A 13,352-nucleotide genomic window follows, 5' to 3' on the forward strand; every position below is an offset into this window, starting at 1 on the left:
ACCTCCAGAGACACAAAGAGGAAATGTGCTCACTCACTGTATTTGTTTAACATGGAATGACTCAACTACACACGCATGATTTGTTATAAAACCAACTTATGTAAAAGATTAGGATATTCTCCAGAGTCACATTCCCTGCGTTAGAAGATCATTACCAATGCTGGTCAGCATTTCTACTAACATCATCTGCACAAAGCATGTTGTTTAAAATCAGGGAAGAGAGATGACCTAGGGCATTCACATGACTGAAAATCATCTGCCAAACCAAGGTGCACTTTATACTAACTTGCATGGTACTGCAAATTCTATGACAAGCTCTTAGAAGGCATAGAGTAGGAAAAGCAATTTTGACTGAAAGCACAGTAAGTTTTTATTCTGCAACAGCAGGCTAAAGTTGCTCTGCTTTTAACTTTAAAGAAATCTACTTTGCAAAAAAATACCCAGCTTTATTATTATATGTATGATGGCACCGTCATACATGATAATGTGCCAACAGCAAAATGGATTTTGGCAGAAAGTTGTTCTCAGCACACAGAAGCAATTACTTCCAATATCAACTGTCTGCCATGAACATGATTATGCTGTACTGGCTAAGACTCGTACTAAATTGGCTTACACTGACTTTTTACTGCCAGAAAATACATTTCACTTCAACCAGAAGTCTGTAAGAAACAGGCAGCAACCAGATGTGAAAAGTACAAATTTCTTGGAGGCCATTATTTGATACATAAATCAGAAAAATCAACTCTAATACACTTATGTTCCTCTTATAAAGAAGTTAAGGACACTGCTTGGAAAATTTAGCCAAAGTTATTATATCTGACCATTAACTTAGTAGGCTAGTAGAAAACTTTTGTTAGTCTACATATTTTTCAATTCTGCAGTGGCAGAGATGTTGAGTAGGATGAAAGAACATTTTAAAAAAACTAACAAACTCCATCCATTGTCCAACAATTTATTTTCTTCAGTAAGTCTGCATTTTATTTACCTCCAAATAAAAGGTATATAAAATACAAACACAGAGACGAAAAGTCTTCATGTTCTTCAGATTTCCTCAGTGTACAGTAATATAAGAAGTTATTAAATATGACTGAGTTAGAAGATTTGAATCCTACCTTCCAACATACTGAGGTGCATGGCATCATTGGCTCGCTTTGGCACGCTAAGCATCACCTCCAGGCCATCCTTAATCTCACCTTTACCTTCTTCACAGCATGTGAGCAACTCCTGTAAAAGATAAGCAGACATGAGCATCCTCTCTCTATGTTAATATGACAGACAATTAAATGCTACTTCTAACAATCAAAGAAACATTCTTGGCATGTAAAATCTATTTTAAACTTATTCCTCCAATGACGTGATAGCATATTTTGTACTTATCAGTATCTGTTCTTCATAGAACAGCCTGAACTTCTGCCTAAACACCTCTAATTTAAATAATCTGATTAATAATAAATCTTTAGAAAACGCATTAAGGACTTTTTATTCTTGTAAGCACAGACGCAGCTATTGGATGTAGCACTACGTCAAGAACCAGAACAATGCAGGTCTTAACTCATGAAGCTGGTGGAAAATGGGACAGAATAAAAGTTTCTGTATGTAACCTTCACTCCACTGCACCAAATACCTGATCTGTACTACTGCTGATTAAAGGATTTACTTTGTTTCATTCCCAGTATTCAAAGATGTACTCTACTCTGTCTTCAAACAGCTAAAAGCCTCTTAGAGACAAAAAAAAAAATTTCTGTACAAACAACCATTAAATGATGGACAGAAGTTAGAGAAGGGAATGTGTTGAAATGTTACAATGGAATTTAAGGCGATGCAGTTCAGTGCTCATTCATGATACAAGAGCTAATATTCAAATTTCCTCACATTCTTCGAGTTTTTGAATTGGTATCAAGATAAAATGTAGCTTGCATGACTAAAAGAACGTATTATGTTTCTTCTGCTATTGTTAATTCACTCAAGTTTAAATTCCTTTTTAATGAGAAAGCCAAGTGATTCCTACCATTATCATAATTGCCTATTTCCATTTAACTACCAATACCATCCATCATTGCAGCAAAACAGAACAATGCTGCACTTAAATTTTGGGTGACAAAATAGCAGAGAAGTGCTCTTTGAGAGGCAGAAGATTGGTAGCTTCAATATTATGTGGACATATAAACAGAACTTCTGAAACTAGAAATGTTCTGCCATCATTCAGGATTTGAGCTCTTCATCCTTTCATGTTTCACACCTCTTATCTTGTAGAAGAAAAGAAAATCCAACATTCATCAGATTTATATCCATTTTACTATGCAGAAAAGCCATCTGGCTCTGAAAAGACTGGTGAAATCAGTCTATCCTATCCCTTCAATACTGCATCGCCTAAGACATATCTAGGTTCAGCAACTGTTGAAATCGGTCCCCAAAACTTCTAAAACATGACAGTCTATCTCAGTAAGTTCTAACTTAATCAAGCTGCATTTTTTTTTTTTTTTGCAAGGTGAGAACAGACAATAATTTCAACTAAAACAGTCGATTCATTTCCAACATCACTAGGAACATTAGAAGTAACAAATGTTGTGCGAGTATTTGATAGACATACATACCAGTATTTTACAGTAGTTTGTATCATAAACACAGCTAATGGTTTGTAGAAAATTTGTTGCAGAAACCATTAAAAAAATACACCTGTTTATGCAGCTATTAATTACTTGTTTGCTCCAGAAATGCTAAAGATATTTTCTAGGTATACATTAATAGAGAGTTATCTTTTTGATTTACAGAAATCTGGACTAGAAGTTTCTTATTTATGCTTTCTTTCATTTTCAGTGATTTTTAAAAGTACGTCTGCTCAGGATGCTGTAGTCTCTGATTGAAGAGTAAAAAAGCCTTTCTGATTTCAGGAGCTTTGCTTGCTTATGAGCAGCAGAATCTCAGAAAGAAGTTTGAATTAGTACTGACCTTTAACAGAAGCTGATACTTTGTTATCCTCTGGACAGGTTTGATAAGGTAAGAAGAGATAGAGTTGGCCAGTCCATGTCGCTGTTGTATCTCCTACATAAAAAGCAAACATTGGAGGACTTGTGAGTACCAACAAGCAGATTCAAGCCTGTTTTGATGGCTACGTGGTAGACATCAGCCAACATTTCTATTTTAGAAAGAAGTAAATAAATAAACAAGAAGATGACAATGCATTCCAGCCACAGCAAGTGATTTGACTGTGCATTTGCCTGCTCACTTTGTACAAACATATCCAAGAGTATACCTGTAAAATGTTTCAACAAACCTAAATTCAAATAGCAGTGATGAGGGACATCGAACAAGTGGCAACAATTTTATTAAGTAAGATCTATAATTCTTGTTACTTTACCTTCAAGAGAGAAAGGAAAAAAAAAATATCTCAGTGTTCCAGGGAAAAGCAAGGACTATTTCATAAAAGCTGAGGAATAAGTTTCTTGGCATCATCTGCTAAATCAACTGATAGTTATGGAGTGTATTTCCCCAAGAGCTGTTACAGAGACACAAGGGGGAGCAAGAAGTAACATTTTCTAACCAAAGGAAAGAGGTTACACAGGTGACTGAAAAGAAAGCGGAGCCACTTAAAAACAAACAAACAAGTCCTCCCAAGGCTAAAGGAGGAAAATATAATCATGATAATTACAGGAAGGAATTACAGATTTCAAATACCAATCATGGTTGAATTTCAAGGCCAGCATTTGCCATTTATTACAGTACTGTATGTATTTTAACCACACAATTTCGAACAGCAGGTTGATGCACCGTAGCTATCTGCTTTTAAAACAAGATTACAACATCAGAAATTCCCAAGATGGGAATTTCAATGCAACTCCTTGAATTTACCTGTATACAGCCAGGCCTCCACTTTTCTACTCTACCTAAAGTAGATTAGGAAATTAGAGCCCTGGATACAGTAATAAAATACAGGGATCAAAGGACATTGCATCAAAAATGGTAGCAAGAATAAACTTCTAATACAAATTAATCAGAGCCCTTTATTGATTCTTAAAGTAGCATTTACTAAGTTTTTCCTTTGAAATTTTTTTATCATATCTGCCTGTTTTCCTGTAGCCCATCTGCTCTTGTACAATGACTGAAAACTAAACAGAGGCTTCACAGAAGGACTTCACCTTTAGAATCTTTATTGCCTAGTCTAAACTAGTCTATCTAGTGATAGACTTTTTAGAAATTAACAGAAAGAGCTTCAGTGATATTATTACTCAAATGCTCCCCTCTCTGCTTTTATAAACAATCCTAAAAAAATGTTGTTGTCACTACTAGTAGCTCAGCACAGGAAAGGTGGAAACAAAAAGGAGTAAAGAGCAACATAACTGAATCACCTACAGAAGTGTGTTCAACCATACCAACATGTCCTTCAAGGCAGCCAAAATTCTCTAAAAACTCTAACAGATGCTACATTTTGGTCTTCTCCTAAGTGGAATGTTATGTGTAGACCAAATAACTTCAGGGATTGAAGGAGCAATGCTTGGTTTAGCAGCTACGAACAGTGCAAGTCAATTGAATTACCACTGCAATCAATTACAAGTTAAAGCTGCCCCAAGAAATTTAACAAAGACTGTCATTTTTATTTTGTACAATGCAACCTAAGCAAATTAAAATGCTAAGATTTACAGAATGTGCTTGAGAGAACTGGAGATTTATGTTTTGGCTGTTGCTGTCCAAACCTGCTGCACTTCTGAACTGTTGTGATATAACAGTGACTTCTAACACTGATTTGACAGATTTAAGAGACCATTTGAGGAATATAAATTAATGGAGTAAGAGATATGATCGATTTTCTGAAGCTGACAGTAAATTGCATTATTAGTAACAGGAAACTTGCATATTCTTAAGAAATAAGGCACTTGACATAAATATAGGTACATTATTCAAAATAGCAAGACATATTTTTAAGATGGACATAAAGTACTTACATCAAAGTATGCTCCTGCATGTTCTAATATTAGCTGGGTAGAATCTGGCTTATTTTTGCAGTAAGTAACATACATTTGGAACTTGTCTGCCTGCAGGTCAAAATGAAAATTTATACAGGTTATCTGAGAGCAAAACTTCTGTCTCAAAAATGTTTTTGGCAGTTGTCAAAGAACGTATCTTCTGTCTCAAGAAACTAAGTGACATAGAATTATTTTTCAAGTCTGGCAGCACAATAAAATGTATCAGAAAAATGAGACTAAAAGCAACAGTAACATATGTGAAAGTAGATAATACATAGCAAATAAAAAGATACTGAACTAAACAAAAACCCATATGCAAGTTTTTAAACATGCAACACACGTAAACTTTCAAAGCAGCAAAGCACTGGCATTGGAGAACCATACCTTAATTTTTCAGTTAAAGATACACAGAATTTTACTCAAATTTCAAATAGTTACTTTTACAGAGACTGAAAATACAAAGGTATTTGAGATCTTTTATCCACCCATCCCTTCTTCCTATCTCCTTTATTATTTCTAAATGCAAGTCTGAGTACATTACCCATGTCACAAAACAGTGTCCAACATCTTCTGGTAACTGTTCATATTTTTCTAGCTCCTTGAGGAATATACTATGGGTAGAAAAAAAAAAAAAAACAGTGTAAGGCACATGAAATATTTTCATTAGAGCAGCTGATATTGATCTATTGTCTGTGAATGAAGACACAAAACTTACTCTAATTCATACTAACAGTATGAGCTAACATAGGAAGAAAGGAATCGGTGACAATGTGTAATATAAGAACTAATATAAAGCAATTTAATACAAGTTCTGATGCAAAGATCAGAAATTGCTTCAGCACATACTTGCATTACACAAAATTGAACATTGATCCCCATCTAGAAGGTTTCCTACTTTTTGAGTTTCAGGAAAAGCTTAGTCTTCATGCCAAAAGAAATAAAAGGTTGAATTATTCTTGAGCGCTCACATTAACTAAAGATATTGATGTTTGTGCAATATCTGTATTCTGTTGAGTCTAGTGATTTCCATCTCTTCATGACAACTGAAAAACCTACAGCAGTATTTTAATGCATCCAAATAATTTCTTAAAAGCTCAAAAATGTCTGAGATTGAAAAAGAGAGTTTCTGATGGTGTATGCCAAGTTGCAAAAAGGAATAACTGAAACAATTTAACAATGTGAGGAGAAATCTTTTATATTTTTGATGGCAAAGAGTCCATTATTCATATGCACAATATTTTCATTAGGAAATCCCTTAGGTCATCATGTGGATTTACTAGTAAAATGTAAATGAGAGATAAGCCACTCACTTATTGTGGAACTCATAGATTTCCTGCATGTTTCCGAAGATAATATGCTCTTTGTTTACAATACCAGGTGGGATCTCTTCAACTCCACTTGTCATTTCCCATAGATATGTCTGCCCAGAACAAAAAAGATGCATGAAAGGTCATTAGAACGCTGAGCAGAAGCACTCAGGTATCCGTAAGCATGCATTCACAGAGAGAAATTGGTAAAGATCATGCAGCAGCATCAACACCAGTTGTGACACTGTCTGTTGTGTCACACAGACCTTGTGATTTTGACAGGAAAACTTAAGTTCTAAAACTGACAGTTTAATACAGTCTTGAAACTCCATCATTTAAAATGCACAGTGCTCTTGACAACGTCTAGTGCTTCAGGATATTAATTATTAAGGTCACGTCTCCAGTCTAGAAGTTCATTTTGTGTGTAATAGCTAACACTGAACATTACTAGCTTGAACATAACAATTATTGGGCACCTTTCCAAGGAATCTCCCTGAATTTCTATTCAAAAAAGTCAGTGAGTAGCAGAACATGTGATACACATAATAAGAGAATTAACACAAGCTCTCCTCTCTTGCAAGCAAAGCACATAAATTAAACCACTCCCTTTTCCCTCCCTCTCCAAAAAAAAAAAAAAAAAAAAGAGAGAAACAGTATTGATGAAAGCAAAACATATAGAATGAATTCTGAAGTGGCTGATATCAAGCTGTAATTTTAGTTTTCTTCATAATAGCTGAAAAAATAGTTAATTGAATCTTATGACAACAAACTAAGCATTTATTTTTAAAAATCAGAAAGAAGTAGAAAGCAACAGATTGAATCTTGTCTTCAAAGATCATTGAAAAAGAAAACTTACATCCATGCATTCTCGGAGGTCTCTTACGTAAGCCTTTTCTGTCTGAATCAGCTCAGCCATAATAAACCTTAGGTGACAACAGAAAGACTAATCAAATCTCAATCTGTATAATCATTTTGAATACATAATAACCAGAATACACATTTCTCGTCAGCTTTTGCTTTTTCCACTAAGAAAGTCTGAGATCTGAAATGCTATGAGAAAAAAGACATGAAGGAAACATGAGAGATAGCACTCTTGCATTAGTAACCAGTGCAAAAAGAAATGAGGAAAGAGATGGAAATTTTTTTCAAATGCTTATCCTCTTTCTTCCCCTTACACATTTATTTCACATTATTTCTAAAAAAGAAAAAAAGCAGGTTAACACAAGCCTAGGATGGCTTTGAAAGTCTGAGATTCAGACATGCTAGAATTTCCTGTAAGAATGAGCATGTGAATGAAAGGCAGGGGAGCTACTGAATAGTATTACACTCTTTTACTTTTTATCCAATTTCTAAGCTTCCAGACAAGCCATGACAGTTGCTTCATTATCAGGATTGATTTATGCACTCTCCGTTATTAAAAATAAATAAATTCATTACTCTTTCCTGCGGGCAGATTTTCGTTTTTCTTCATTAAGCTCATGAGCAGCATCACGCAGTTTCACTTCTGACCCAGGGACACTGGCTGGGATTATATCCAGCTGCAAGCTTTTGCTCTTCATGAAAGAAAGGAAGAATTGATTAAGGAAGGAGACAGGAGAAAGCTACAGATACATCAAAAGGAAGCAAATATATATATATTTTTTGTATGTGTCAATCATCACACTCCAATTTCACTTACCGATTTATTGGAATCAGAGGAAATACCCAGAGCTTTCTCTAAAGAGGTCCTGTATTTCTCCATGCGCAGGGAAAAGTCTCTGTACCTTTTATCCACTGCCGTGACACATTTTTTAATCTCTGTTGCATGAGCATGCCCTTTTTCACAAAAGCCATCAGCCAGCTGTATCAACAACTTCACCCTCTCTTTGGTTTGCTATGAAAACAGGAAAATATCAAACAGTTACTAACTCTACCTGTCATTTTGCTTAACCTGCTACTAGGTACAGGTGGAGAAGTCATGGAAGGAGCAAGCTTCTACTTCTTGTTCCTTTAAATAGATACCTTTTTCTTTAAAGAAATGTCACAGAATCTCTTTGAATCTCTTTGGTGGTGCTCAGTGAAAGGACAAGGGGCAATGGGCACAAACCAGAAGACAGGATGTTCCATATGAACACAAGGAAAAACTTTACTGCAAGGATGGCAGAGTACTGTAACAGCCTGCCCAGAGAAAGGTTGTGTTGTGAAGTCTCCTCTGGAGATACTCAAAACCCACTTGGATGCTTTCCTGTGTAACCTTCCTAAAACAACTCTTGCTTTAGCAGGGGTTGAACAATATGGTCTCCAAAGGTCCCTTCTAACCTCTATGACTCTTTAATATAGGTTTCTTGGGTTTCATGTGACTAGAAGTAAAAACATGCTCCATATCTAATCCAGAGACTAAACTCTCCTGGGCAAGCTTTTCAGAACATAGTCATTTTCCTTGCACTAATACAAACGAATTTTGATCCCATCAGAGGTATTTTGTTCATTACACCAAAGCACTAACATTGGTCCTGACCCACAAAGTCTCAGGAGTCTTCCTCCCTTTATACATGGACTTAACTGAGGTGCTGTGACAGATACGATTTTTGTTATGTACTTCACACTTTAATGGATTAAGAATATATTCTTTAATAAGCCTCCAGAGACACAGAAGATTGTAACTCTCTGCAATAACTCAAAAACATACAGTAGAATTGCAGACTTTAATAAGAAGACTAATCTAAGGAGTAATTATTTTTTATACTTTTCTATTATTTTTTAATTAAATATCAGATGAATAATTTGTCTTCTTGTATTTTCTATCCTAAATGATCATGGAGCAATTCACGAACATGAGGGTATAAAAATAAAAATCAAAGACCTTCAAGGTTTCTGGATGTTTTTTTGTTGTGTTTTGGTTTTTTTCAACCATTTTTAAAATCAATTCTTTCATGAGAAATTAATTGCACATCAGGCTGATGAAACTGAAGCAACACAGTGATTATCTTCTGATTCTCTTTTGTTCTATTATTTTCTAAGTAGAAATACAGAAATAAAGCCAACACAAGAAAACAAAGCTTACCAGACATCCTTGTTGTCTTGCTTGTTTGTTTTTTTAATAGTATGTAATTTTATTTATCTCACCTTTGCTGTGATCTGAAATTCCTCATGTTCTTTTAACAGCTCTTGAGTATGCTGGATACTGGAACCAGTGGAAGTATGTGTGGATAAGTAAAACTCCCCATTGTCATGAATCCATTCCAGAGCCTAAAATAAATATCAAGAACAAAATAAGAGAAAGAGTGAAGGCAACATACTTTTGTCAATAAATATCAACTGTAATAAGCTTTTCATGAACAGAAGTTGGTGACAGTTACACTATTCCACTTCTGGCATTTGTGGTTTCATTAATATACTCCCAAAGTGAGCAAAAAACACATTTTAGTTGCAACACAGGCCTGCTGAACTTAAACTTAAATATGCATTTTCCAACCTTAAAAATTATTACATTAGACTGACAAATGTATATGCTAAACTCCCCCTGCACTTCAGATTTAATAATCACTTCACACTTAAGTTGATATATATTCCAGTCTCATAAAGTATGGTATGTAGTTACATGTACACACAGAAATTAAACATAAAACAAAGGAGGAATGGTGACATTTATCAGTTAAATTAATGTATGGATATTGGTAAAAGTCAATAGTATTTTGTTATTGAAACTGAATTACTAAACAACCACATACTAAAATTATTTCCCTTCCATGTCCTAGCACCTTACTTTCTTACCATTATAAATCACGCTGCCTCATGTTATGATCCATGTTCTGCCCACATTAATATGCACTGTCCTTTAAAACATACTGACTGTGATGAACTTTACTGTCCTTCTTCTAGGAAAAAAATAGAGTCCTCGCAAACTGCTGCTTAACACAAAAAATTAAATCTGTGACTGAAGACTCGCATTGCCAAGTTGTTTACAGCTCTTAATACAGCCAGCTAGAGCAGCGTGCAGAGGCACATGAACTTAATAGCTTCTTGGTTCTGACAAGGCCAGTATTAAATGTTCAAAGAGTTCAACGCAGTTTGGTTAGAATACTGAATGTGAATGTCTGAATTTTAAAGACTGTAAAGGCATACAACAATGCCATTTACTTAGTTGCATACTAGTGTGGATGCAAGCCTGATGAGACAGTCATGTGCCCCTGATGGAAACAAACCAAGAACTCTTGGACTAGAGTAAAGAAGAGAGGCACATCAAGTGGTCGTCTGTATGACGTTTCCTGTCATTCTTATATCAAACTTTGACAGTGAAGAATGATATGGACAAGGAGCATGAGTATTGTTGATATCATAAATAACAATTATTTTGATACTTCTTGTTTTCAACTTTTTTAATCCCCCCCCCCCCTCTTTTTTTTTCATGGCTTTATTACACAGTGCTGGTATAAGTGACAAACAAAACTTGCCTTCAGCAAATGTCACCCTTTCACTACTTCTTGGCAGCTCTACAGAGTCACAACATGACCGAAATTTAACTCGATGTTGATTCCTACAGTTTAGACCAGCTCACTTCATTCAAAGATCAGAACTGTATGCTGGAAACACACATCACCATACAGAAACTAGTGAAACTTAGAGCCTAGGTGAGTCCTTAATTCTGGAATGGTTTGTCATTCTATCACTGTTCTTGCAAACTACTATGTTATCTTTTTCTACAGCATGGCATAGCGTTCTGAAAGTACAAAGAATGGGTTCTTCCTAATTCCCAACAAAAATTTATATGAAGATAACAGTAATTTCATTTTCTGGTTAATCAGTGTAGTCTCCCAATAAAGTTGTCAGTGACTAAATGGGAGGGAGTTGTATAATGGGATATACAATGAAAATGCTGACAGATCTTTATCTCTAGTGTTTGACCATTAGTCGGCGACCTCTGTACAAAAGCAAGTAGGTCACATGCTTGGCAGAAGCTGAAGTTAAGGTTATTAGAAAGTGGTGAAGGGGGCCAGAGGGGGGATGCTGTTGCTTTTGTTTTAAAGATATATTCATATTTAACTCTATTCTGGGATTTAACTTGCACTATTTTCTTCATGGAATCACAAAAGACAGATTTCAGAAATATTTCAAGAGATCAAAACAGACCCCCAGTCATTAAGTCTCTGTCTACTGGTTGTCAGAAAGAAATAAAAGATTAGATTTTTGAGGGCTGTAAAGTACATCTAACCATGTTTCACTATGGATGTGATGTTGTTTTCTGAAAACAGGAGCTTTCTTCTTTGTCTTGCATCCAGTTTAAAACAAAACAAAACAAAACAAAAAAGTATCTGTAGATCATTCCAGTTACTAATTCCATCTTGGAACCCCATGCTTAATTTTAGGGTTAGTATTATGATTAGTAAAGGAGATTATTTCAGCTGTAGTTATTTAATTACTTAATGGCTATTTCCAGACTGCTAAACTTTAAAAAAACAAACAAACAAAAAAAAAAACAACAAAAAAACCAACAACGTAAGAATGAACTACAACCTAAGAAACCATGAAAACAAGTAGACAGAAACTGCAAAACCTTTCTCAGCCATTCAGTTATATTGTTCATTGAATTATCCAACTTCTCTGCTTTCTTGAACTGCCAATCAGTTTAATGAGATCCTCTCCCAGTGCAGCATGTGAGAAAAATGTTGCCATTATGACTCTGGTCCCATTAAGTGTGTGTGTGAAAATTAACAAGTGTAACAACTTTTCAAACACAAACTTGCAGAAATGAGACTAGCCAACAGGAGACATAGCCGGGAGAAGCAATTAGATATTCTGTATTGAAAGACAATAATTCCTCTTACTTTTTAACTTAATTATTGATCTTTCAGATATTTGAAGTTCTGAAGTCAGCAACAAGTTTCTAACAGTGGAACAAGCCAGTCAATGTCAAACCTTGATTATACTGAAGAGAATTTTTAAATAAAGCTCTCACCTGTTTGGCACTTCTTTCAAACACCACGTACTGTTGGCATTGATCAAGACGTCTTTTACGCATGGTCCAATAATGTAGCACACGGTTCTCCCGCTGGAAGAGTTCATTCAGGATATCTGAAGGAATAAAAACAGTTTCACCAGAGGTTGTGACAACCAGCTTTGAAATAACATATCAAAATCAGTGGTAGAAAGTAGTTTACGCTGTACAATGTGTAATGCACTGTTTCTGATACTCTGTTTTGCTCTTTGTCATGATGCTTTCCTTTGTCAACACACTTACAGAAATGTTGGTTAAAGAAACTAGAGATGTAATTAAAACCTTAATAATGCCTTTTCTTCTTTCAGATGCTTTTCATGCAGAGACTGCTACTTATACAGGACTTCAAAATGTATTATGATAAAGATAGTTCTTGAAGGATTTTCTCAGAGCAAGCATAAACAAGTAGTGACAACCTGCCTGAGGTTCCAAATTAACCATAGAAAAGAAACAATTTTTCTTAACATACCAGTTTCTTACGAAGTATTTAATACATACGGGTAAATATGTAACCATAAGGCACTACAACAACAAACACGACATAATCACATCACAATAAAAATACATAAAATCACTAGATTTGTAATTCCTCTTGAAAAGAAAAACAAAAAAACCTCAATAACAGTGTAATTGAGTATGCTGACTTGCTCAAATATTAGCATTCATTGGGCCTTGGTAGAATCTCCATGTAATCAAATAATTGTATCCACTCTTTGCTATTCCATTCCTGTGTGTCAGAAACCATGCAGCTTTGAGGAATTAATTACTGTTATCCTGCAATTCCCTGTATCTGACTTACAAGGTCTTTGATGGCAAAGGGTTTTTGCTTACAATATGCTTAAGATTTTATCTGCATTCTGCTTCTTTCATGATTATTGTTTTTCATTTCAAACAAAGCAGTTTCTTGTGAAGCTCACTTTACTCACTGCTTCTTTCAGAACAGCAGCCCTAGTGGATTTGGTAGCTACTGCAAACTCAGATAGCAAGCTGGAATACAGGGAATGGGTAAACGTAAGATCTCTGCCAGGTGATTCTGTCAGAAGTACAAAAAACCCAAGGGAAAGTCTCTAACATTTGAAAGAAACAGAAAAGACTTAAAAAAACAAA

General features: G+C 35.1%; 1 protein-coding gene across 3 annotated transcripts in view; it reads right to left on the reverse strand.

Moving 5' to 3' along the window:
• TRIO (trio Rho guanine nucleotide exchange factor) overlaps positions 1-13,352 on the reverse strand; it is a 229,164-nt gene that overhangs the window by 83,064 nt on the left and 132,748 nt on the right. For all 3 annotated transcript variants that reach the window (XM_031589221.2, XM_090137087.1, XM_090137088.1), the window contains 10 exons: positions 12,207-12,322; positions 9,377-9,499; positions 7,950-8,144; positions 7,709-7,824; positions 7,128-7,194; positions 6,275-6,384; positions 5,506-5,575; positions 4,944-5,033; positions 2,953-3,045; positions 1,116-1,227 (listed from right to left, as the gene is read on the reverse strand). In XM_031589221.2, coding sequence (XP_031445081.2) covers positions 1,116-1,227; positions 2,953-3,045; positions 4,944-5,033; positions 5,506-5,575; positions 6,275-6,384; positions 7,128-7,194; positions 7,709-7,824; positions 7,950-8,144; positions 9,377-9,499; positions 12,207-12,322 — 1,092 coding nt within the window. The remainder of the gene's footprint in view (positions 1-1,115; positions 1,228-2,952; positions 3,046-4,943; positions 5,034-5,505; positions 5,576-6,274; positions 6,385-7,127; positions 7,195-7,708; positions 7,825-7,949; positions 8,145-9,376; positions 9,500-12,206; positions 12,323-13,352) is intronic.

Source organism: Phasianus colchicus, chromosome 3 (assembly GCF_987193195.1).
Source record: "Phasianus colchicus chromosome 3, bPhaCol1.hap1.1, whole genome shotgun sequence".
In the NCBI taxonomy this organism is placed as follows: domain Eukaryota; kingdom Metazoa; phylum Chordata; class Aves; order Galliformes; family Phasianidae; genus Phasianus; species Phasianus colchicus.